Here is a 25,599-nt window from a genome sequence, read left to right on the forward strand (position 1 = left end):
TCTCTTTCCCTGTCAAAACCCCTAAGCTTCACCCAGACTGCCTCTACCGAATCCCCATCTGTGCTGCATTCTGTCTCACTGCATCCTATCCCTTCCCTGACGTATAAAGCCACGCCCCCACTCCTCTTTCCCTTCCTGTCCTTTCTAAAAAGGTGATACCCTTCTATGTTCACATTCCAGACTTGCCTTTCATCCCACCAAGTTTCTGTGATTCCCACCAGATCATACCCTCCTATTCCCAGGAGAGCTTCAAGCTCTTCCTGCTTATTACCCATGCTCCTAGCATTGGTGTACATGCACCTCAACTCCTTCCCACTTATTTTGAAGCGGATATATTCTTTTATTCTGAAAAGAAGTGGATATATGTAAAGGACTTCCTGAGCCACAGGCACTTGCCTTTTATTGACTTATTGAAAAAAAAACCCCCCAAAAGTTATGCTAATGTTTTAAAAGACTAAAATCAGAGGAATGTCTGCAGTTTTGCTAAGGCATTAAAAGCATGGACTTTTATAAAACTAAACCTGAAGGCCTAAACATTCTGGGAAAATAAAAAGGGTTTTACCTGGTGCTGAAAGACTATAATAAAGGTGTCAGGCAGACATCTCTGGAGAGGGTATTCTACCACTGCAGTCCCACCACTGGAAAAGCCATTTTCTTATTAGCTACTTAACTTTCTTTATTTAGCAGAGAACCTGGAGGAGAGTCTTCAGAGATGATCTGGACAAGTATATATGTGGGCAGGAGAAGGAATGATCCTTTGGGTAGTCTGTTCCCAGGCCATTGGTGTTTTTTACTCTGAAGTTATTCAAAGGCAATGAGAGGGTTCTGACATGCTTCAGAAATGGCAGAATACTACTGCTCTATCCCAAAGACCTTTGGAAGTCTGGTTCACTCAGTCTCATTGTGCTAAACATTACAGAAGCTCAGATGCAGTGAGAAGTATTCATCCCGCTTCTGGGTGTCTGATAATCCATACACAAAATGAAAGACAAACCATCACGTTTCCTTGAATCAGTTTCCATTGAGAAGGTGGGACATGACCCCTTTCTCCTTCCTAGAACAAAGGAAGGGGCCTGCTCTCTCTTAAGTTCTCTGTATAGAAGAATTGTGGGATAGAAAAGATTTCCCACATCATCTGTTTTTAGTTGATTTCAGCTGTTTTAAACTTTTTAATTTTTTCTGATATTTTATTGTATTTTTATCATTTGTTTTTATGGATTATTTAAATACCTGGCTTTTTAAATTTCCAGCTTCGACAGTTGTCACGTGTGAACCATCCTAATATTGTCAAGTTATATGGCGCTTGTTTGAATCCAGTAAGTAGCACTTCTGTAGCTTTTGAGATCACACTATGACCTTGCTGTGGCCCTAAACCAGTCTTTCCCAACCTGATGGTCTGCAGAGGCATTTGAACTGCAACTCCGAGAATTCCCATCCAGCAGGGCCATTGACTGGGAATTCTGTGTGTTGCAGTCCAAATGTGTCTGGAAGGCCCAAGTTTGGGGAAGACTGCCCGAAACATGTTAAGATGATTTAAGTTTGTTTGAGTTAACAGTGCCTACTAGCTTTTTCTTTGACTTTTTTCACAGATATCATTATTTCTCCACCCTCTTGTTATTTATAAGAATAACTGTCTTGAATATCTATTTAGCATATATTTATCAATAAATTTCAAGTAAGCCTGGTTTCCCAGTTCCATTCCATTTCTGCTCCATGAGTCCACTTGGTACAGCATTCTACACCAATTTAACTTGAAGAATGTCTAAAAGGAATTCAGGAGCATGCAGTTTTCCACAACTTGTATTGTTTCTGTTCTTTTCTCATCCACTTTACTAGTGTGCACAAATGATTATTCTTGGAACATAGTATAGATGAGCTGCATTTTATCAATGTGCACAACTGCTTGTGTGCCATCAGTAAGGTAAAGGGTGGGGAGCAGGGAAGAAGAAGAATTACAATTAGATATTCTTGCTGCTGCACAAAAAAGCCAGGTAATTTGGAACCCTCAAGTTCAAACAGAAATTCAGATAGAGTTTCTTAAATATCCCTACTTAAAACATTTCTCATAAAAACCAAAAACTTATTTTAATCTCACACATACTTTTTTCCACTAAGGTGTGTCTTGTTATGGAATATGCTGAAGGAGGTTCTCTCTATAATGGTGAGTATCTCCTGAACTGTGTTGTCCAGAAATCTGCCTAAAATGTAATGTTTGCAGAATTGTTCTATAAAACCAATCAAGTGGTATAACTAATATACCATTTTATTTCTAATGTAAATTCCTAAGTTGTTCTTTTGTCTGCTTTTTTACAAAAATCAGAATTCAGAATTCTATTCTATACAGCTACTATTAACAAATTCCATGCAGCTAGTGTTGTGAAGATATAGATCAATTCATACTACTGAATTGGCTGAGCAAGAAAGTTAATTCAGCGCTTGGATGTACTGTAGTGAAATGTTTGTGTATTTGCATACAGGCATTGTAAATGTATATTGAGCAGTATTCAAGGTGAAAGCAATCCTAATTTTTGCTTTACCATAATTAACATTGAGCATGCATTCTTTTCCTGCAAGTTTATTCCTATGACTGTTGATGATTCTGTTTCGTTCTATGAACAGTTACTCCAGTGCTGAAACAATTTTTTTAGTAGTGTAGTTCTTAAATAAAGTGGTAAAACAATTTGTATCCAGTGCTGCTGAAAACAAGCCACACCTCAGAACAGTTTAGCTACTTGGACTACAGTTTATTTGGCCTCACATGGACATATACATTATTCCCAGTTGACTTCACAAGTATCCCTTTATTTATTTATTACTTTGTTTAAAACATTTATATCCCATTCTACACAAGAAAATGTCCCAGGATGGCTTACAAAATTAGACAGACTGGGGAAAAAGAACACTTTCTGCTCTGTAGTTCACACGATGTTCACAGTAGTAGTGTTCCCATGTTGTATGTACTGTAATTTGCAATAAAGTTCTTTTTCAGTTTGTATTTTTTTTTCTAGTCCTACATGGTGCTGAGCCTCTGCCTTACTACACTGCTGCACACGCAATGAGTTGGTGTTTACAGTGTTCCCAGGGAGTGGCCTATCTTCACAGCATGAAACCAAAGGCTCTCATTCACAGGGACCTAAAGCCACCCAAGTAGGTGTTTTAGGAATTCTCTAAGCTTTATTTGGGAGACCTTGCAGCTTGCTTTCTACTAATCCTAATGGAGATTGTGATTTATAGTAGCCAATTCTAGATACGATGTAAGCTGTCTCAATTTTATACTAATAATATGGTGCTTTTCATTAGCAAGAATCTATTCAGCACTACCACTAGTGATATATAAAGCATGTCTCTGCACAACAGGTATTAATTTTGAGAATATCTTGATTTATTAGAACTGGGTGATGGAATTATTATTTTTAAATAAAATATTTCTAGTTATAAAGAAAGTCTTTCTGTCATGCTCAGTTCTTTACTTTGGCCTCTGATTGGCAGTAGCGAGGAAAAATATGTTAATCAGATCTTCTTATAAGACTAATTTTCTTGCAAGGTTGCTTCATCCTAGTCAGTGGAAGATGGAACTGAAAATAAAGGGTTACTTCCTCTCTGTGAAAAAGCAGGACAGTGATGCCTTTGCAGGGGAAATAGTGGGAATACTGTATCAACAGTGAGCATTTCATGTGGTGGTGGTACGGGGAACACAGTGATAGCAAACATAAAAGGCACCATTTCAGAATACAGAGAAGGTTCCCCTCCTCTGCATCCAGTGAATCATCATGTTCATCCTCCTGTTCTTCATCAGTTTCAGAGGTCCACTCAAAGCATAGGGGTTATGTGAGCATTTCCTGGGATGATAAGACACAGAGGAGGGGAATTGTCCGAGCAGATCAATACCATCCCTAGTGATGTGTGAGGAATCTAGTTTGGGACTAGGAATCCATTGTATTTCCTCTGCTTGGCTCCCCAGACTCTGGCCCTCTCTTTTTCTGTTCAAAGTCCACTTTACACTGAGTGTTTGTAAGGACATCTGGCAGGAAGTGAGTCCATGAAGCTGGCTTGCATACATGCCTCCTGCACACCTGTGCAAGCAGAGTTCTATTTCCGAACATGTACAGACTTGGTGTGCTTTGCCCAAACAATTGAGTACTTTGCATAGAGAAGCCAGTAGCATTTCCAAGCATTTGTAGGCTTGATTTCAGCTCAGGTCGCTTCCAGGCCAGGGCCAAGTGCAGGAAAGAAGTGAGTGCAAGAGAACTGAATTCTGACCTGATCTTCACATCTACATAACAAAGTTTGTTTAAACAGGATATTTCCCCTATGATCAGTAAACCTGCAGTATCTTCCTGCTCAACTCCAGGTGTATTCTTCATCTTCTTCACAGTCCTCAAAAGGAATAGGGCTGGAAGAGCTATTCTAGACTTTAATTTCCTCAACAAGTTTATTAGAAGAAAGAGTTCAAGATGCAGACCCTGAGACTGACAAAAGAGTTGATTCTTTCTGGGAATCTTCTGGCCTCTTAGAACTTAGGAATCTTATCTCTGCATCTCAATGAGGAAGCTGCCTCAGTGCTTCCTACACTTTGCATATGGCCTGGATCAAGTTCACCTGTGCTTCTTTTTGGTTTAACTCCTCAGATATTCACCAAGGTCTTAGTGGCTCTGATGAGTCACCTCCACACTCTGTAGATTCACAGATATCATTATTAGATCAGAGCACCAATTATGAGGCAGGCACTGTCCCACATACCAATTATTGTTTCATGTCTTGAGGAGCATGGTTTCCTTATCAACGGAACTGAAAGTTGTTGAAGTCAGTCAGAGAATACAGAACTAAGGAGGATGATAACAGACGTATCAGTAAAAAAAGTGTTCCTTTCTGGTACATCCTGAAATGGAAGAAGTCACCACTGATGGATCTGGCATAACTTCAGAGGTATATAATGGCCTCCATTAACTATGTGCCTTGGCCAATTTCTTCTACTACTGTCCCCTGCAGTAGCTCTGCTAACCAACCAGGTCCAGCTTGCCCATAAAGAACACATCTGTCCTTATTGTACTGGATGACCTGGTTCTTCTCTTGCTGGTTTGACCCTCAACAGTTCTCCAGGCCAGTGCCAATAAAGCAACCAATTTAAGTTAAGGTTACCACGCATGCCATCCTGGAGGGCTGGGGGGCTCATTGTTAGGGGCAGATATTTTAGGGGACCTGGTTGGAGTACAAAACTCATCAGCCAATCAGTTGGCTAGAACTCAGAGCAGTTTGCCCAGCTCTTCAAGTTTCTGTGTCTTCATCTTATACAGGAACATTTGGCTACATGCAGACAACATAGCAAGAAGAATATATATAAATGATCAAAATAGTTCGCTTTTCAGGGCTCTACAGGGGAAGAACCTATGTTTGATTTAGGTGGTAGAGAGCACCTGATGTCACTCTCAACAGAGATATGTTTCCAGGTATCAAGATCCACAAGTAGAGGTGGTCTGTGTGATGCCTGTGTCCTAGTCTAACAGCTACTATATTCTTCCCATTCCCTTACTTCCCAAAGTTCATGGTGAGGTTGCTTAAGGCACAGCTGGGGCTCATAGGTCCATTTTGGCCATGGACCCGTGGTTTTCAGACTTTCTGGAGGTTTGTGTGGGTTGTCTGTGGAGACTGTATTTGGCCAAATCTGCTAAGTCAAATTCCAGTGTTCCATCTGAACTGGACTGGCTTCAGCTGGCCACATAGAGGCTGAACAGCAACAGTTGTTAGCAGCCAAACTATCAAAGACATGGGTAAAATGTTAGCATCAAGGAAAAACAAAATTTACCAGATGACCTGGCACACTTTCCAAAGATGGCATAGATGACATTGAATATCCCATAATTCTGCGGTGTTCCATGCTGCTTAGTTTCTTCCAAACAGGCCTGGAGCCAGGTCTCTTGGCAAACACTTTAAAAAGATAGATAGCAACTCTGAGTTGCTATATACACCAGGACATATCCCAGTCTTGATTGGCCAAGTTTTTTCCTTGGGGGAGTAGCTATTAAAACTGTTAAAAACTAAAATACAGATGTGGAACAAAGTATTTGTTGTTTCAAAATCATTATTGGTCTAGACATACTATATGTCATTCATAGTATGTCATTCATAGTATGTACTATAGACGTACCATATGTCATTCATAGTAATCTTAGTAGCTATCAGGGAAAAGTTAGCTGTTCAGGGATAACATGCATATGTCAGAGCTTCAGTTATGTCTTTTTGTAGTGTACTAATGTAATCAAAAATGTGATAACACACATGAAGCAGGCTTTGTTCCCATTGACTATTAAGATATATAAGCCACCATAAAACTCTGATCTGCAAATCTGTGGAGTAGAAGAGAAACAAAACCTGGTCCCTCCAGATAGTGCACAGGGAGTAGAATTAACATCACTGAAAGGTGGCCCAGTTCACCATTTGCTTTCTCCAATAAACATGTGGCGTCCATTCATACTGTGTTTGGACCAAGGGTGGGGAATGCCACACTTAGTGCCCATGCTGTGGTCACTGTCTCTTCTAGCAGTGAGTGACCTGGCTTTCACTGACAGACACAGAGCAAGTTCACATAATACAAGAAGCAAGTTTGGTCTCTCGTGTCATGCAAGCCCCATCATGGAAGTTCAGCATAGTGAGCTTGTTTTTGAGAAATTGCAAGCAAAAACAATGGTTTGTCTGTGGTTTCTTGGTGGCTTAGTTGACTTTCCATGTGAATGGGGAAATGCAACTCAGCATAGTACCAAGGCTAGAACTATAAAGCTGTTTGGCAAAAATGGTCCGTTGCTGCTCTTGCCAAGCAGCAAACCAGATAGCTGCCACTGATAACTGTCCCCAGTCATTCTCTCTCCTGCCCTAAAAGTCTTATCTGGACAGCAGCAGGTGATCAGTTGGTCAGCACTGTAAGAAGAGCAGCACTGATCCATTGATTTCCCTGCCGCCACTCCTGCACAAGCAGGCGTGGTGCGAATCCGCTGGGTAGTAGTGCCTGGCTGGGGCAGAATGCTGCAGAGCATCCCAGTGCCACACATCTGTTTTTTGCAGCACTGCCAAGCTGATCCCCCCCACCCCTCTTGCCTGAGATTGGTCAATCAGAAGTGTTTCCCTCTGGAGCAAGAGGCCTGAGTGCCTCAGCAGCTCCCTCATCTTGTCTGCTGTGCTTCAGAGCAGGAACCCTTTCTGTGCACCAGAGATTACTTAACAGCCACAGTGAGCCAAACTTGGTTTGTGATCCTGTCTTTCAAAGCAAGGACCCTCGTTCCTCTGCACAGTGTCTCCTGAGATACCACCAGGAAGACTGAGTAGAAAACTCTGGATGGGAGGAGAGTTACCATGATGAGTCTGATCATTTTTCAGGCAGATCCATGCACAAAAATGCACATGGTGGAAACTGTGCTGTATTGCTTATTGTGACTCATGAACCTGGGCACAGTGTAGTTCTCTGTGTTTTCTTAATAGACTTTCTTGCAATGCATATTGTACATCACAATGCATGGCATTCTGCTAGTGCAAATAACGATGAAGGGTAATTTGCTCAAAGTTGTTGCGGTGCAGAGGTTACTTAAAAAGATATTTCCACTTAGTAGAATTCATGTGTATTTAGAGTTGCAACTAGCATGACTAAATGATCTTAGGTTGTCTTTAACTTTTAAAATATATTTTAGGATGCAATCTTTTACAAGCTTAGCAAAAAACCACTCTATCTTTCATGATCCTCTGACTTTTTATTTCTAAACATACATAGGATTGCATTATTGGTGTAATAACTTCTATAATTATAAGCCTACTGAAATATTCTGTTTGTTTGACAGCTTGCTCTTGGTGGCTGGGGGGACAGTTTTAAAAATCTGTGATTTTGGTACAGCCTGTGATATTCAGACACACATGACCAACAATAAGGGAAGTGCTGCATGGATGGCACCAGAAGTTTTTGAAGGTAATAAAGAAATGTGAAACAATTAGTATTTTTCATAGTTTCACATCCATTATAATTTGTTCTTTTTTATACTAAATTGTGTCATGGAAAAGCAGATGTAATCTTCCCATTTGAATATAAATGTTGTTTATTGGGTAGTAGTGGGAAGAATGCAGAAAGAGCCCTTTTAAAAATCATTGTTAATAGCCTGGGATCATAATCTGTTATAATTTTACATGGCCTAAGCAATAAACTTCCAAAATATTAGACTGGTAAAAATATTCACAGCTTAATGAGCCCAATTTAAATTATATAGCTGAAAAGGTATCGCCTGTCTCCAGGGTAATATATCGGCTTCTGTCATAATCTGTATTTACACTTAGAGCTGCAGTGATTGAATTGGAATGTTGCCTTTGTGAAAACTATTGAGGTATCCTTTTGTGATGCTGGAATGCATACTAGTGAGATTATATATACAGGCAGTAGACAGTGAAAGTGTTCTCATGTGCGGTTGTAGCATGCTTGCCATGTCATCCTCCAAATGATATTTATTTTAACTTCTAAAGTCTGTTGAAAACAACCTCTTATTCAGAAAACTTTCAGCATTTGTAGTAAGATAATCTAAGAGATTCAAAAGCAGGGGTGAGGAAGCTAGGCCCAGCAGCCAGATCTGATTGCCTTAGGATCCCAGTCCAGTTCTTGAGGGGCTCTCCGTCTGCTTTCTACTGATTACTGATCATGTGATGGTTTCTTAGCTTTTGCATATTTATTTGCCCATTCTAAAACTTTGGAATGCTGCTCCTAAGACTTAATTACTGGTAATGAGAGCTTTAAGGTTCAATATGCTGGTATTTTTTGTGTTTTTGGCCTCATCCTTATATCATCTCCATCCACCACCGGAATGCGACCTTTGAGAACTTCCTCAAATTTGAATTCAACCCTTAAGCTGAAAGAGGTTTCCCACTTCTCTCATTCTATTATTGCTTTATGTGGTTCTATTGGTGACATCAGTCACCTTATGAGAATATAGAGTTCTACATATGAACTTTATATAAGAATGCCATGGATCACATCCCATGGTTGGCTGAAGACTAAAATGAATTGGTGTCCATCGTTATCAAGATAGCTGCACATATCATTGGTTGTCACATGCATCATATGTAATATTGACCATGTGCTAAGGAAGGTGGATTAGTTAGAGCAGCCCTTCATCCCTCCGTGCTCCAATAAACTTTGTTCCATAAACGTAATTGGTTTTGTTGCTAACATGCAGAGAATATACTGCAGCTGTTTTTTAAAAGGACAGAAATTATATAAATGACCTTTTTTCAGGTAGCAACTACAGTGAAAAATGTGATGTATTCAGTTGGGGTATTATTCTTTGGGAAGTGATTACCCGTAGAAAACCTTTTGATGAGATTGGTGGTCCTGCTTTTCGAATCATGTGGGCAGTTCACAATGGTAAGTTAATGTTTTATGGAAGCAGAATGAATAACCAACAACTAGCATTTCTGAAATGTTTGTCTGTGTACACATGTGTGTATGTTTACTATAGCGCACTGCACTACTTTGATGGCATATGTGCTGATGAAACCCAGTGCCAATGGCAAATTTGTGTCTTAAAATGCCACTGATCTGCAGTCAGTCATGCAGAAGATGGAAGATAGAGTCTGATTTTTAAAAAAGCAAAAGGGAAATTTGGGTGAATAATGCAAAACCATTTCCCTTTTTTTTCTCCCTGCAAGTTTGCTTTCCTGCATGCTTTCTGCTTGAGTAGAACAACTCCTTAATTAGACATGCAGCTTCTTAATTATCCATTCCAGTTTGGCCTGTCCTTCAACTAATATAGGGATGATCATATGTCTGTAGCTTTTAATAATGCTTCATGTTTTAAAAGCTGATATTTTTATTTGTCCAAATTAGTCAACCTTCTTCAACATTTATGACATATTATTTGCTCAGGAATACTTTTATGCCTAAATAATATTTTGTATTTCAACAGGATAAGTTTGTTTGCATTTGCGGGGGGGGGGTGTTTTTGTTTTGTTATTTTTTACCCAGACAGACTAGTTCTTTAAACATGTTTACATTTTGGATTGCGATGCTATAGTAACATTTAGTCCTTTTAAATTCCTTCTTAAGTCCTATTAAAGCTTCCTCAAAAGATGTGTATAGGATTGTACTGTTAGGGTCTAGCAGTAACACTGTCATGCCTTCCTTAAGGGTTGCTACCTACCTCTGTATGCCTATAGAGATATGTCATGCCTGTATAGGTCTGAATATTTTACAAGAATGCTTGAATAATTTATAACTGTAAATGCACAGGTAAAATTTCCCTGTTAAAATTTTGAAATACATAGCATTTTCTTCCTTTAAAGTTCCTTCCTTTAAAGACAAAACCCATTCTCAGTTTTGTCTTCCACTTGCCATACTTCTGCAACAAACATCTTACTGAAAGAGTAAACTAAATCCCTGCATTTATTTCTGGGAAAGATTTCAATAAGAAAGTGAAAAAAATCGAAGAAGGGCTACAATGTTCCTGTTTTTGGTTTTTTTTTGGGGGGGGGAGGATAGTAACAGTATGTTTAATTTATTTTCCTAAATAATCAAGGATATTTCAGTGCAACCAAAGCTGGATTATTAAGCTTGAAAAGTGTGCATAATACTTAAAACTACAGTGTACATATATGGAGCTGTGGGGGAGAGCGAGAATGAATGTATTTATTCTATTTAATGGTCTATTTATAGGTACTCGACCACCACTGATAAAAAATTTACCAAAGCCTATTGAAAGCTTAATGACTCGCTGTTGGTCTAAAGATCCCTCACAACGACCTTCCATGGAGGAAATTGTCAAAATAATGACACATTTAATGCAGGTATAATAGTTTAAAACTTGGATATTGCAGTAATATACTGAAAAGAATGGCTTGTGGAAAATGTGGAAAAGAGAGAGTATAGAAATAATAAGGTGAAGAAAATTGTAGATGAAAGAGTAGTTGCCATGGCATTCACTTTACTTTATTGGAACATCCAGCCCATAAGAAATCACTGACTTGAGGTAATTGCCTGTACATTTTTATACTTTTTGACTAGATAGTTGGTACTTTTTAACAATTGAGTTTTTCAGAACCATTATTCCCTTCCACTTTCATTACCATGAAGTATAAGTAAACGGAATCATAACTGCTTTGATTACTTTCTTCACTTTAAAATAAAAGAATATCATTTTCTTATTGCTTCCCCCACAAACATGCTTACTATTAGATCAGTGCCTATTTTGCACATAAATATTAACCCACAGGCTAGCACTATAGGTATGAGTCTCCAGTCATGTGATTCTCCTCTTCTCTCCTTTGACATGACTTGGAGTATGCCAGCAAACAGCTGATTTGCTTTGAGAAACACACTGAATATAAAACCAATTTCTAGACGGGGGTAGTGGTTCTTGAATTACTGCAATAGGACAATTGTATAATACTGCAATTGTATATATTGCAGTATTATACTGCAATTGTATAAAGTTCTTTCTCCCTGTCATAGACCCTATTCCCCCCCTCCCTCTTCCAGATAGATGGGAAGGGGAAAGCTGCTGCAGTAAGGTAAACAATTTGATTCTCACAGCAAAAGTAGCACTTATCTATAGAATGATTGGGATAGGCAACTCTTATGCTCAAGCTGAAGGCCATAAGGTCTAAGCTTCAAGAAACTATTCTGGCTTTTGAACATTGAGAAAGTTCACTACACTACCTGCTGAACCTTAATAGCCTCCGGCAAAGCCTTGCATCCAATACCACTCCTTTCTCTGGCAGATTGTCATGAATAAAAAGTGCAATTGATTTATTCATCATTAAGATCTCCTTTATCTTTTTGCAGTATTTTCCAAGAGCTGATGAACCTCTGCAGTATCCTTGTCAATATTCTGATGAAGGCCAAAGCAATTCTGCCACTAGTACAGGTGGGTAGAGTAAGAAGTTAGTTATAATGTGATCTTGATGAGAAATTAAAAAACACACTCACTTTAGGGCCAGTCCTGTTGGTCATTGGTTAGATCCAACAAAAGCTTTCCTTCAGGTGGGAGAACCGTTGTCTCATGGAGACCTCTGATCTGGCTGAGCCTTTCCACTGACTGAACAGGAAATGTGCTCTTCCATCAGTTCTCACTTCCCCCTCCAGTTATCTCTGTGCCTCAGAAACCTATTCGAGAAAGTTAGATGCCCTCTGCAACAGTAGGGGAGGCGGTGCTGGGCACTGCAGAGGGAGGGAAAATCAGAGAACACCCTCACACACACTCCATCAGCAGGGACATTCTGAGCAGAATTCCACTTAAGAACACTAGTGTCTGCATCCAAGGCATTTTGTCAGAGCAAATAAATTACATAGACATAGCCTACAACCACTGCTCTGGCATTGCATCACTATCTACAGTGCTGTAATGGCAGTAGAATAGATGGACACTATTATGGCAGTTGGAAAATAGCCTTGGAAATAAGCATCCCTGCGAATAAATGTGCAACCATCAATTTGTATAAGAATAGTAAGGTACCTTATACTAAGTCCACTGGTATGTTTAGCTCATTGTTGTCTACGCTGACTGGCATAAGCTTTTATAGGATTTCCAATAATGACTTTTCCTGAGCTCCACTTGGAGATGCTGGAAATTTTAACTTGGAACTTTTTGCATCCAAAACATGTGCTCTTGCATTAAGCTACAGGCCTTTCCTGTAGAAAGTCAGTCTTGCTCCTCGTGCCTTACAGAAGACAAAGGTTTAGAAATTTGGGAAGTAGTAATAAATCTGTAGTTAAATCATGCAGCATAATATGGCCTGGTTTGCATCTAAGAAGAACTCATTGTTTGTGTTGAATATGACATCAATCATAGCTTTTAAATCATGGTTTGTTGTTATATGCAGAGTCTGTACTATGATTTGCCTATAGGTCAATAAGCACAAAAACCCAGAGTCCATGACTCAGCAATGAGCCATAGTTCTCTTACTTGCTGTTATCATCCCATAATTAAACTATAGTGCAGAAGTCACATGCAACAACAATCCACAATTCAACAAGAACCCATATTCAACCTATATTCTAGTTTGTCACTACCTGCAAACCAAATCATTGAGTTGTCTTTTCTATCCCTGAGTTATGAAAGAGTTCCATTCCTGAGAAAATAGAAATGTGTCTTTAATTGAAATGTGCATGTAATTTGAATCACATTTAGTCGGCCTTCCACATTCACAGGGATTAAGGGCAGAAGACCCCTGTGAAAGTGGAAAAACTGCAAATATCTCTAGCCACCACCCCATGCCCAAACTCACCAGTGCCTCCTCTTTGCTGCAAGAAAATGCTAGAAAGATTTCCCTCTCTGTATGGGTGGGGCAGGAAAGACTATTTTGGAGACGTCCTTCACTACCCTGTCACTTCTCTCTCTGTATGGTGCTTTGGAGGCCCTCCCTTTCTTCCCTTTCACCTCCTCTGTCTCTATGGCAACAACGATTTCCTACAGTAGTTTTTTTTTTTTAATTAATAGGCTTTGTGGCAGTTCATTTATAAGTATGGGTTGTTTGTAACTCAATGTTCATAACATAGGAACTGCCTGTGGTTGGTTGGCTGTGAAATAATTTCTGTAATCTAAAAATCCTTTCCACTGAAAGTTATGAAACACTTTAGCAAGTAATGTGTGGATGAATTACCTGGAAACTAGCTCCCTGTTTGAATTTATTTCCCATGAAATTTAATTCTATGCACAAATATCTCATGTAGATACTGCTAAGAAACAATATTCAAGAGGCTGCTAGTTTCCTGAATTGTGCTATTCTGAAACCACAGTTTCATCTAAAACCTTCACAACAAACCTCCTAAAGACAGAAGGATTTGTGACACCTGGTATCCATAATCAAAATTGCTTCTCATGTTTCCAAAGAAAGAGCTTTTACTAGTGATTTATTATATTAAGAAATTGAACATGATTTCCCATGCTGAGAGGAATCTGCTACTCTAGCAAATATCAAACTGCACTATTGCAGTCTAGCTAATATTTTTCTAAATAAGTAATAAGATGCAACATGAGGAAAGGAAGAAGAAATTTTATAGTCAAAAATGACCTCAGCTAAAGCAAAATATGCTTAATATTTATAGGTTCATTCATGGACATGACTTCCACAAATACCAGTAACAAAAGTGATGTCAACATGGAACCAAATGACTTTCAAGGAACTGCTACCAATGACACTATTAAACGCTTGGAAACAAAACTTGCCCAGCAGAAGAAAAGTGCAGCAAAGCAGCCAGTAAGTCTGTAGCATTAATATTTTAAGCAAACTCATATTAGATGTACTTAGAATCAGGACAGTAACATATTTCTGTCTTCTATTGTTCTCAATTTGTTGTGTGTATTTTTCATGTATTCATAGTAAATATCAGTTAAAAATCCCTAGTTTGAAAATACCCAGTTTTGTGACTGTTGTTGTTAGCCGCGAAGTCGTGTCCAACCCATTGCGACCCATAGACAACATTCCCCCAGGCCTTCCTGTCCTTCACCATCCCCCAGAGTCCACTTAAGCTCACTCCAACTGCTTCAGAGACTCCATCCAGCCACCTCATCCTCTGCCGCCCCCTTCTTCTTTTGCCATCTATTGTTCCCAGCATTAGGCTCTTCTCCAGGGAGTCCTTCCTTCTCATTAGGTGGCCACAGTATTTGAGTTTCATCTTCAGTATCTGGCCTTCTAAAGAGCAGTCAGGGTTGATCTTCTCTAGGACTGACCGGTTTGATCGCCTTGAAGTCCAAATGACTCGCAGGAGTACGAAATGTTAAATTTTCAAATGATAAATACACATTTATCAGATCTGATTTTCCAAGTATTTTTCTCATGGTGGGTCAGGCTTCTGATCTCTCCCCAATAGCAAGTCAGTGAATTGCTCAGAATTTTCAACTAAGCTTCACTGTTGGACAGGACTCGGAACCTAGATCTCCCACATACCAGTCCAACACTCTACTACTGCACCACATTAGCTTTCTCGTCATTTAGGGTTTTGTCATTTTAAGAGCTTTATTTTTTTTTAATGACCCTTGGAAATTTATCTTCTGTATACACTTTTGTTTGCTCACTCATTTCCCAAATTAGTTTTTGAATGCTTGTAAATCAGTCACATTTCTACAGGGAGAGCCCGGCCATTTAAGTCTACCTCCATCCCGTGGTAGCAGCGTGGAGAGCTTGTCAGAAGTTCGTGGAAGACCACAATCAACTCTTGTTTCAGGAGAAAGCAAACGAATGAGTGCTGATATGTCTGAAATTGAAGCAAGAATTGCTGCTGCTCCAGGTAAAAATATTGTTAAAAATAATAAGAATAAAATACTGATAAAATAATAAGAATAAAAACTAAACATGAAGGCGATTGAGAAAAATAAGAAACTGAACATAAAGAAAACCATATATGGGTCCATTGTTAAGTTTCCTTTTAAAAAAATCACATTTGGTGGGATCATATTATTGCAGATGTGAAAGGCTGCTGCCACAACTAAACATTTACCTCTGAATCTACCAAAGACTGCCTACCTTCAAAGAAGAAAGGAGCCCTAATGACCAGCATTGGTTGTATTCTAGGAGGCTGCAGTGGGAGAAAGAAATTATTCAAAATTAGGTGCAGGCATCTTGCACCAGTAGAGGTTGATTTGCACAAGGTGCCACCATCCAGCAGTCAGTGCTATTTAGGAGGGCCCAGACTGCAGAGCAGCATTTCAGGAAACAAAAGGGACTGCTGGGAGCAGGAAAGACTGGTTGTACAAGCAGCCTTGCACTCATTCTATCACACTGCCATCTGTTTACAAATATTAGTTGCTTTACTCTGATCAGTGCAATTAACTTTGCTCTCAGCTTGGATTATCTTTAGATATGTTTCTGATTAAAGCTATTAAAGGCAGTTATTTTCCTCACATCCAAATACTCACTGGCATGTTTGGAACTGAGCATTTTCTTTTGTGTGCTTGAAATTGAAGCCAGTTTTACACTTTTAAAAATGCCTAGTTAATTGAAAAGTCGTGGGATTTTTCCTATGCAAACCCATTTAGAAGAAGAAATTGGTATACAGTTAATGTTTTTAATAATGGTGAAATAAAATATGGTTGTAGACCATTCCAGCTAATTTTTGCTTTGTTTAAACTAATGGAACTAGTTTCATGTTTGTTTGTTTTTATAATTAATTACTAATGTAATTAATTATATGAAGGACGCTAGTTGCAGTTTCAGTGGCCACAATCCAGAGAATTCAGAAGCATGATAGAAAGCTGCATTCATTCTGAAAAAGTAGGTAAAGATGGAAAGCACTGTACTTCTCTGAGAGTGTGGAAGCAAAGGGGAGTAAGTCTCGTGGCTTAGCTTGGAAGGCTTTCTCCCAGCTGCTCATAGTAGATGGACTTCCAAACAGGGCCCCTTAGCTGTGAGATATGATTAAAGCTAAAGGTGTTGGAGAAATCTGCAACAGATTTGAATGAGTGAAGATTTCTGTGAATCAAATGTGCAGATTCTACAGTGGGCCAGCTTTTTCTGAAGGACAGACATGCAGACTGTTGTAGTTAGTTTTTTGTTTTTTACTTAGTTTTGAGGGGATTTGTACAAATGCACACTTGTGCAAGTGCAAAGAAGGAACAAAATTCTCATTTGAAATGATTCTGTCAATGAGCAGCTGGCAAAATGAAAAACATCTGACAATCCACAAAGTACAAATGGATAAACAGATTTTACAAAATCTGTATGTCTCTCATACAGCAGAGCCAAGAAGGGTAACTAGAGCACTTGACAACACTGTTGTGTGGAGGCAGAAAAAAGTGTCAAAATGGATATACCACTTTTTCCTATTCCCCACCATGTTCTGGGGAGTCCTCCTATTTTCTTTCTTGCTAAAGTCATACAATTGGCATACATAAAATTGCATTTTTTTCTGACATGCAAATACTATGGGTTGAATACAGCTTCTTTTTTCACTATTCGGAACAGTGGAGCTCTATTTAGCATGCCTTTGTTGATGCAGATGGCAAGAAAATTCCTCTGCCCGCTGCAGCATTTGGTATCACCTGTCCCACTGTTCTAGAGGGTTCTCTAACTCTCTGGAGCAGATTGCCAGATCGGGAGGTTAGAATCTACTGGAGGACAGAGAATCAATAAAGATTGTGATTACTTCTATTCTATTAACAGGATTCTTGCACTCTATCAGAAGCCTCTTGTGGACTGAAGGAATAATTCCATCTTTAGGAGATGGATTCTGCATCCAAACCAATATTTTTCTGCTTAGAAGATAACTTGTTCATTTTACATTTATTATTGTTTACCACCCAGAAAGCTTTGGCTATTAGGTGGTATAAAAATTATACACACACAACCATACCCACATTGAAATCCTTCCTTAGCTGTCAGAGCCATCAGAGTACAATAGCTTAGATCTCCATATAATTCTTTTAAATACTATATGCCTAGCCATCTGTAGAGGAATAACCTATTTTTGTTTCCATAATTTATTATCTTGAGTTATTAAAACAATATTTATTTATTTATTTAGATATTTATATGTAGTCCTTTTGCAGAGCCTCAGGACGGCTTACATAACGCCGTTTCATCAATCTGTATATTGTAGGTGATGCCTTCTTTAAGATATGAATTTTTCATATTTGGACCTTATTAATATACTCTGAGTCAGTAAACATCTTATTTATCAGGCAGCCTATTTCCGTAGCTTATTTCTGTTGAGACACTGCCAAAACATGCAGATGAATAATAAAATGTGTGTGAATGCCATTTTTTAAACTAAGCCAAAAATTATTCATGTAAAATGTAGTATATCTTCATATACAGCCGTTAACTAAAATTACTTTTTCAATCACACTTCAGCTACATTCATGAAGTATAAAAGTGTGGCCTTTCACAGGAAGACATGCAGTAAATAAACATGCTGGGTATAGGGTCCAACGGTGCTAAAGATTATGACATTGTGCTGGTAGAAATCACTGCTAACTCTGCAACACTATTGGATCCTACCCAAGAACCAATTCTGGTTTCTTACTTGTTTTTACAGAAGATTAGCTTTGTGACATTGAGGATATTTATAGAGAAAGATGAGAGGCAATACGTTATTCTTAAGATTGGATATGGGTATCTGTTCCCTGTTCTGATTTAAGAAAGACTAATTTGAAAATGTCAGATACACAAACAAATAACATATCAACAAGTAATTTCAAGATGAGTGATCTTTTAATTATATTTGTTTAAAGGTAACAGGAGACTAATTTCTTGAATACCACTTGTTTAGAGAACAGCATGCTCAGATTCTGCTGCTGAGTAAATCGAAAGCTCCCATGCTTAGAATAAATGAAATAGTTTAAGGACAGATATTATATATTAGAAGACCAGTGGGAAAAGCACCGAGGGCTTGTGTGCTCATATACAGTTGACAGTAGTCTTTGAAACAAAGTTGCTGAAGTGATAGATCTTAAATCCTTAAACAGAATGTTACACTTGCAGAGATCCACTGTGACAATGCCACAGCCTAACCTAAAAATGATTACTTTAGCAGCTTCCATTGAGATTGCATAAAGCAACTCCCATAGAGTAAGGGTGGATTTGCAACCACCATATTGATTGGAATCTTATAGAATAGCTACATGTGGTAGGATAATTCACAAATCTGTTCCTGATTGGGAGTTTTTAACTTAACTTGTTGAACCATTATACTACCATCAACATAATCATTATAATCATCCTTTTGTTTTACATTAACTGGTAACATTAACATCTATTTAATTTCCAAACTTTACATTATGAACTTCATTGTCAGCAAATAATTGTCATCTTGTCATTTTAATCTCTTAATTTTTGTGACTCTGTGCTGAATAGAGTAGGGGTTGCTTGGTTGGTTGTTTCTATCTTTCACAATAATAACAGAAATTCGATTCCAATTCAGAAATGACTGACATGCTGGAGTGAATAAATCACAGTATTTTATGCCTTGAATAATTCATAAAAAACCACAAACTGTACATAAAACTTTAAATATTTATTTTAGAGAACATTTGAATTGTAGCAATAAGATATACATTTTGTTAACCTACAAGTGAAGTGGAGCTAGCGGACAGTTTAGCCTGTCGTGTAGCATAGACTTTGTTTTGTTTTGTTTTCCATTGGCATTCTAGTTTTTTGTTTGAATTTTATGTTCCTAACTCTAACTAATAATGTTGTGCTGTGTTACATTGTTGACCCTAGTTATGTATTTTGCTTTTAACAAATGCTTTACAGTTTTAAGCATGAATGGAAAGCTATGCAGTTCATTCAGCATGACCTGTTTTGCATGCATTCCAGTTTAACCAAATTAAGTTAAAAGTGCAGTTTTAGTCTGAATGATTTGTGTTACCATTTCTAGTCGTTTGCATGTGTATTGTTTGTGTGTATGTGTTTTTTCAGCCTTTTCCAAACCTAAACCCGGCCATCGTAAAACTGCTTCATTTGGCAACATTCTGGATGTCCCAGAGATCATCAAACCAGGTATCATATACCAGCTGTGTGAATCTATTGACACTGATGCTGGAATAATGATCAAATCTTTAAGTACTTCTTGCTCCTGTTATTGGTGATTGACTACCACTTGGCACCAGCTTTTCCTGTTTAGTGTAATCCACACAACAAATAAAGAGACCCAATTATATTCTGTTACTATTTAGATTGTGCTAATATAAAAAGACTGAATTTATTTATTTATTATTTATTTATTAAAACATTTTTATGCCGCCCCATTCGCCGAAGCCTCGGGGCGGCTCACATCAATGAATTTACAAAATATCAACAACAAGAAAATTAATCCAACTACAGAACAATGGTCAAAAGTCAGTTTGCACTATGAGCCTTTATCAAGTTCATGCAAACGATGGATGGCTTCCTCAAATATATTGTTACAGCTGGTATACATTGAGAGCAATGCTGGGCAAATTCATTCTTTTCATGGCTTTGGGAAGAAAAGATAAATCTTCAGATAACTTGTAATTTATATAACAACATAGTTTATATCAACTAAGTTGAAAATTAATTTCCATTCTGACATCCTCTATTTTGATGTGATGTTGTATGTTATTAAGCAGTTAAAAAAGGAAGTAATTCTCTAAAATGTACAGCACTGCCACTTTGAAGGATCGAACCCATTACATAACTATTTTGGGAAAACTAATGCTTACAGCTTATTCAAGCAGGAATCTGACAAAGATTTCTTCCCATGGATTTAGGAGCCATCAATCACTAGTGTGAATTTAATTTAGGCTCATAATTGAAACTGATAGTCTATGAGTGATCTACTGTTGGTGATTTATAGTATTCATTTTTTGAAATTTATGCATTCTGTCTTTTATAATGGTACAATATAAGCAATAACTGTATACAGTTGAGTCTTTTTGTTTATTGTCTTGTGGCAGACACTTTGATCTCTGTCAAGATCTAGTTTCTCATATTTTTTTAGTTTAATTCTACAAACCCGAGACACACTGAAGTTTTTTGAATGAGATTAACTGCACTGAAATCAGTGGGACATAGGTGCTTCTAGATATTCTCTAAATTGCCCGATGGTATTTCCAACATGTAAAAAAGAATTGTTCCTGTTTCATTCTTTGAGCCTGTCATTGTTCATGGTCTCCTGAAGTCTGTTTTCATGGATCGTGTTCACAGTAAGAAAAATAACTAAAGCAGATGGCCATTCTTTTTTGTAGCACAATATTTTGAAATCTAACTCTACCTACCTAACAAAAATGGCCAGACCTGCAGATACTACTCCCTCTATAATATACTTTTCAGAGGTAGAATGTTATATGTGACTTGCATTGTAAGCAAGCTGCTGAATCAAAATTTATGTCAGCACCTATGTATGTTAGGTAACTTGTCTTCTTTCCCTTCTTACACAATGTCTTTTGTATGTCTGTCTGTTTGGTAGCATAATACAAAAGGTTCAAGGTGTCAGTAGATTCTGATACCTTGCAACTACCTCTCTTCACCTCTCACTCCTAAATTATATAATCATTTGAACTTGAATAGAAATTATTTTCACAGTAAGAAATGTCCTTGTGTAATGTAGCATAAAAAGATGGTTAAGAAATCACTCTCAAAAGTATAGTGAGTTGAGCTACAGCTTAAAGTGCTGGAAGCTTGTGTTTTTGTGACTGGTTTAAGGAGCAACGAGTATTTATTGATAGCCTGCTTGTTTGGCTGTGCTTCTGGTGCTCACCTTATGGCTGTAATAGTTAATAGCAACAAAAAAGCCTTTGTCTAATAATTTGCTATAATGTCTTACTGCTTATCTGAATGTTTCTCATTTAAAGCAGTTTGGTGTCCTCTGCTCTGCTGAGCCCAGCTTTCCTCCATTTTTAATTTTACCCCACCCAGACTTTTAATTTTAACTTTTTGGCAACCATGATATAATGTTTCAGCAACACATCTGCTGGGTTCTTTAGGTTCATAAATGCTGCTAATCTGAAAGGAGAATGAGTATTCCATATATTTTTTTACAAGCTCATTTCAGCTGAGCTAATTTTAGATGAGAGCTATTGAATGAAATGTGCACGTAATTGTTATATCAGTCAAGGATCCTGAGGTCCATGTTGAGTTGCCTAGAGCTAAGGACCAACTGAGTAAATCTATTAATGACCAGTTGATTTTTTTTTACATCTTAAGTTTTTTTTTCCTAGTGAACATACTTAACAGTTTTCACTTAATACCTTCTTTAAATGACAGACTCTGAAATTTCTACAAATTGATCAAGAAGTTAAGCATGGGTATCACACAATAATTTTCAACTGGTATTTTTCAGAAGTGGTCTAGAAATTCTGAACCATTTTGTAAGCCACAATATCAGTTATCAGACTTCCTGAGCATCACTTGATAGAAAGTCAAGATACAGATTTAACAAATACATAAATCAAGGCTCAGAGCATAATTCCCTTTCCAATTTCAAGCAGGTATGGAAACACTTTGTTGGATCCCTTTTTAAAATTTTGCATACTTGATAAATCAAAATCTTACATGTAAAAATAAAAACTGCCCCTAGTAAATACTTTTTGGAAAGACACAACAGGTTGTATCCAGTGGTTACATGAGCAGAGGACAGTTTATTCGGCTAATCTGTCTTCCATTCCCTCTCCTTCCTCAGCATACCTACAAAAAATCCTCCACAGAGCTTCTGGGGAGCCATTTGAATAATTGTTCTGCGCAGCACATTCCCCACTGTTCAGGAGTTGCTCTTGGACCTGTAAGGAAAAGGAAGGACTGGTTGACTTAGCTACTTTCTGCTCATGCAACAATTATATACAACACAAGATGCTGAGCAAAAACTATGTTTATATATACACAGCTGGAATTTCCATTCTCTTTTTTATCCCATTTAATGTATCTGCAAATTAGAAACATCCTACACTGAAATGTTCCTAGATGACTTTCTTTCAACCTTGGCAAAGGTAGGGTAGGATTCAGTAACTCTTATTAAAAGCAGTCGCATGCTAAACTGAAGGACACTGGATGTTTATGCATGTGCTTATAGCTGGAGTGCTTGCTGCAAGTGTTACTACTAGTTTGTTGTTGTTTTTTTCAAAGTTATATAATGCAACCTTCAAAGACTTAAGAAGTCTAAGTATTGTGTCAGCTGTTAATCATAACATGTTAGTGTTTTCTTTTGGACAGCTGATCTCTCATCTCAGAAAACAGCAACCACTAAAATGCCAAAATGCTTGTAGAAAATTCTGAATATCAAAAGGATGGAAAACCTTTTGGAAAGCGTTGCTTCTGTTCAGCTTGCAGTCATTAACAATATGTTTTATTTCTATAGAGCCATCAGTGGCTTGTAATTTATAAATAAATTTGGTAGCATGTGGTGCTCTAGTCAGATTCCTTTAAACTAAGAGGCAGGCTTGAAGAGCAATGTCTTTATAGAATGAGATGCCTAAGTATAACTGATTCTCAGCAACATCAAAAACTAATAGCATTGTAACCAGAACAGAGATTGGTCTTGGCTTTTCCTAAGAGAGATAAGGCACAAAGACCCTTTGGGGATCAGTTCTCTCCATTACTCCATTCATTGACTAATCCAAAAAAGTGTGATAGCTGGCAGCATCTTGCAGACTTGCTCTAGAAATCCCCATAACGTAACCTCCTTGAAATAGATGTCGTCATCAGTGCCAGCCCCCCATCTCTAAGCCAGTTAAAACACATGTGACAGAAGATGGTGAAGGAAAGTGCAGAAGCTATTCATGGGATAGGAGTGGTTATTGTATTAGGATATGCTTTCTGTTGACATGCCAGTGTGCAGAGCGGTTTTTTTTCCCCTTAAAACTTTGCAGCTGTCTCTCTGTTTTCCCCTCTCCTTCACATATACAAACACCCTCTTTCTCTCCCTCTCACTGGATCTGTACAAATTCCAAGCTCTTTCTGCAACGGTCACACCCTTCTTATTTTGTTTGAGTGTGTTTCAGCTTTTTTCCCTTCCTCACCAGCAGGCAACGGACAGCAGAGGCGCAGATCCATTCAAGACCTTAGTGTTGCTGGAACAGAATCCAACCAGGTAAAAAATCTACTTCATAGCTGGTTCATTAAATGGTAGTTTAGATATTAAAAATAAAAGGCTTGCATAGGTGAGCAGCTTATTTCAAAGATGATATAACAAAACTGAAATTGAAAGGTGTTCTTAATCCAAATATTTGAAGAAAATTAAAATTGTGAAAGTGTCATGTACACCATGAAAATTCTCTTCAACAATGCTGCACCTGTATTAATTCCTCTTCAGTTATTAAGAAAAAGGCAATATTTTGTATCATTGCTTACTATAGGCACTTATTTTGCTTGCATTTTGGCAAGGCTTACGAAGCTCACTTACTTGTGGGTAAGTCCATCAAAGTAAGTAGAAAATGTCTCCAAATGAACCATATGTGAAATGTTTTCTTAATGTTTCATTCTAGAAATATCCATTACACATTAACTGCATATGTAATGGTGTATATTAAAAGTAATGTAAATTAAGCTCAGCCATGCCTTGTGATGCCTTGAATTACAGTCATGCAGTGCAGAGCAGGAGGAGCAGCAAAGACAATCTTCCTCTCCCTGCCTTCCACTTTGCCAGATAGGCTTTTTTGCCCATCTCAGAGTGTGAGGGAAGGGGGATGGGGAGACATCAGAATAGAATGTATCATTTCATCTCCATCACCTGCCCTTCTCACTTTCCCAAGCACCCCCTTTCCCTTTCCAAAATTGTGTTTTCAACCTCAGAGGGTAACTAACATGGTTCTTTCTGTGCCAATTCTGAGTTTCATTTCCTAGCTCTGAGGTCATAGCACTCTCCCTGACCTTGGATCTAGGAATCCAAACCATCTTACGGCTAAGATTGCCCCCACTGCTAAATTTGAGAAACTTTATAAAGCATACGGTGTAATTGTTTACTTCTTAAGCCCAGGTGAGCATGTATAGGAAAACAACTTCATTATTTTACTGTTAAACTTTTCAAATTGATGTGAATTTTAAAGTTGCTCCTAAACTAGTCATTGGGGAAAGTATAACTGCTAAGACATACACTGATGCTCAGACCCTACCTAGGGTTTCACTTGGTTTTACAAGCTGGTACTTCAGACAAGTGCATGTGTGCATACCAAAGTAATATTTTATCAGCATGCAGTTGGGGGTTCACAGTGAAAGCTCTGGAAGAAGGGTAGAAAAAAGTGTTATGTCTCTGCAATAATGTTGATACATGTGGCTAACTATGTTCGATAGCAATCTTTAAATGACATTGTTTAAAACATGCTTAATGTTGGAATTTAAATAATAATGGCAATGCACAGGCTTCCAGAGTTTTCATGAAACTTTTTAACAATACCTTCATAATTCAGAATAGTGTTGCAGCACACAGTTCAGGTCCTATATCAGAGTGCTTCCCCACGGAGGCAAGAGAAACATGCACGCGTGCCTGCACACACACACCATCCTGATGGAAAGAGTGTGGTTGCATCTGTCCTTCAGGCAGTTCTATGCATTTCTTAATTTAATGTAAGTAAAAATAGACTATCTTCAAGTGCCAACTACCTATTTCTATAGAACAGCAGTCTTGGAAGGGGCCAAGAAGGCCATCAGGTCCAACCTCCTGCTCAATGCAGGACTCCATGTTAACCATCCCTCTCAGTTGGCTGTGCAATTGCATGCTTAATACCACTAGTGTGGAAGAGCCCACAACTCCCAAGGTAATTGGATCCACTGTCAACAGGAAAAGTCAGGAAACTTTTTGAGCCAGAATCTGGTTTCCTGTAACTTGAGACCATTATTCCATGTCTTGCACTCTGGGATGATTGAGAACAGATCTTGGCCTTCCTCTTTCTGACAGCCTTTCTGAAGAATGCTATCTTATCTCCCCTCAGTCTTCTCTTTTCAAAGCTAAACATGTCCAATTCTTTCAATCTCTCCTCACAGGGCATTTTTTCCAGATACTAGATTATTCTTGTTATCCTCCTCTAAACCCTTTCTAACTTGTCTGCATCTTTTTAAAATTATAGTGTCCAGTACTGGACACAGTAGTCCAGGTGAACTTTAACCAGTACTGAGTAGAGGGGAACTAGTTCTCCACATGATTTGGAAGTGATACTTATATTAATGCAGCCCAAAATAGCATTTGCCCATTTT

General features: G+C 38.1%; 1 protein-coding gene across 7 annotated transcripts in view; it reads left to right on the forward strand.

The window, feature by feature from the left end:
* MAP3K7 (mitogen-activated protein kinase kinase kinase 7) overlaps positions 1 to 25,599 on the forward strand; it is a 46,357-nt gene that overhangs the window by 10,297 nt on the left and 10,461 nt on the right. For 2 of the 7 annotated variants that reach the window (XM_044427618.1, XM_044427592.1), the window contains 11 exons: positions 1,251 to 1,316; positions 2,116 to 2,161; positions 3,009 to 3,147; positions 7,824 to 7,948; positions 9,260 to 9,388; positions 10,676 to 10,806; positions 11,804 to 11,885; positions 14,066 to 14,217; positions 15,088 to 15,247; positions 19,375 to 19,455; positions 23,433 to 23,500. In XM_044427618.1, coding sequence (XP_044283553.1) covers positions 1,251 to 1,316; positions 2,116 to 2,161; positions 3,009 to 3,147; positions 7,824 to 7,948; positions 9,260 to 9,388; positions 10,676 to 10,806; positions 11,804 to 11,885; positions 14,066 to 14,217; positions 15,088 to 15,247; positions 19,375 to 19,455; positions 23,433 to 23,500 — 1,179 coding nt within the window. Of the gene's footprint in view, positions 1 to 1,250; positions 1,317 to 2,115; positions 2,162 to 3,008; positions 3,148 to 7,823; positions 7,949 to 9,259; positions 9,389 to 10,675; positions 10,807 to 11,803; positions 11,886 to 14,065; positions 14,218 to 15,087; positions 15,248 to 19,374; positions 19,456 to 23,432; positions 23,501 to 23,765; positions 23,819 to 25,599 lie in introns of those variants that run through there. The other 5 variants (XR_006414477.1, XM_044427602.1, XM_044427610.1 and 2 more) reach the window with 5 other exon arrangements.

The sequence above is a fragment of the Varanus komodoensis genome, unplaced genomic scaffold (genome assembly GCF_004798865.1).
Source record: "Varanus komodoensis strain SLA01 unplaced genomic scaffold, ASM479886v1 scaffold1, whole genome shotgun sequence".
Taxonomy (NCBI): Eukaryota; Metazoa; Chordata; class Lepidosauria; order Squamata; family Varanidae; genus Varanus; species Varanus komodoensis.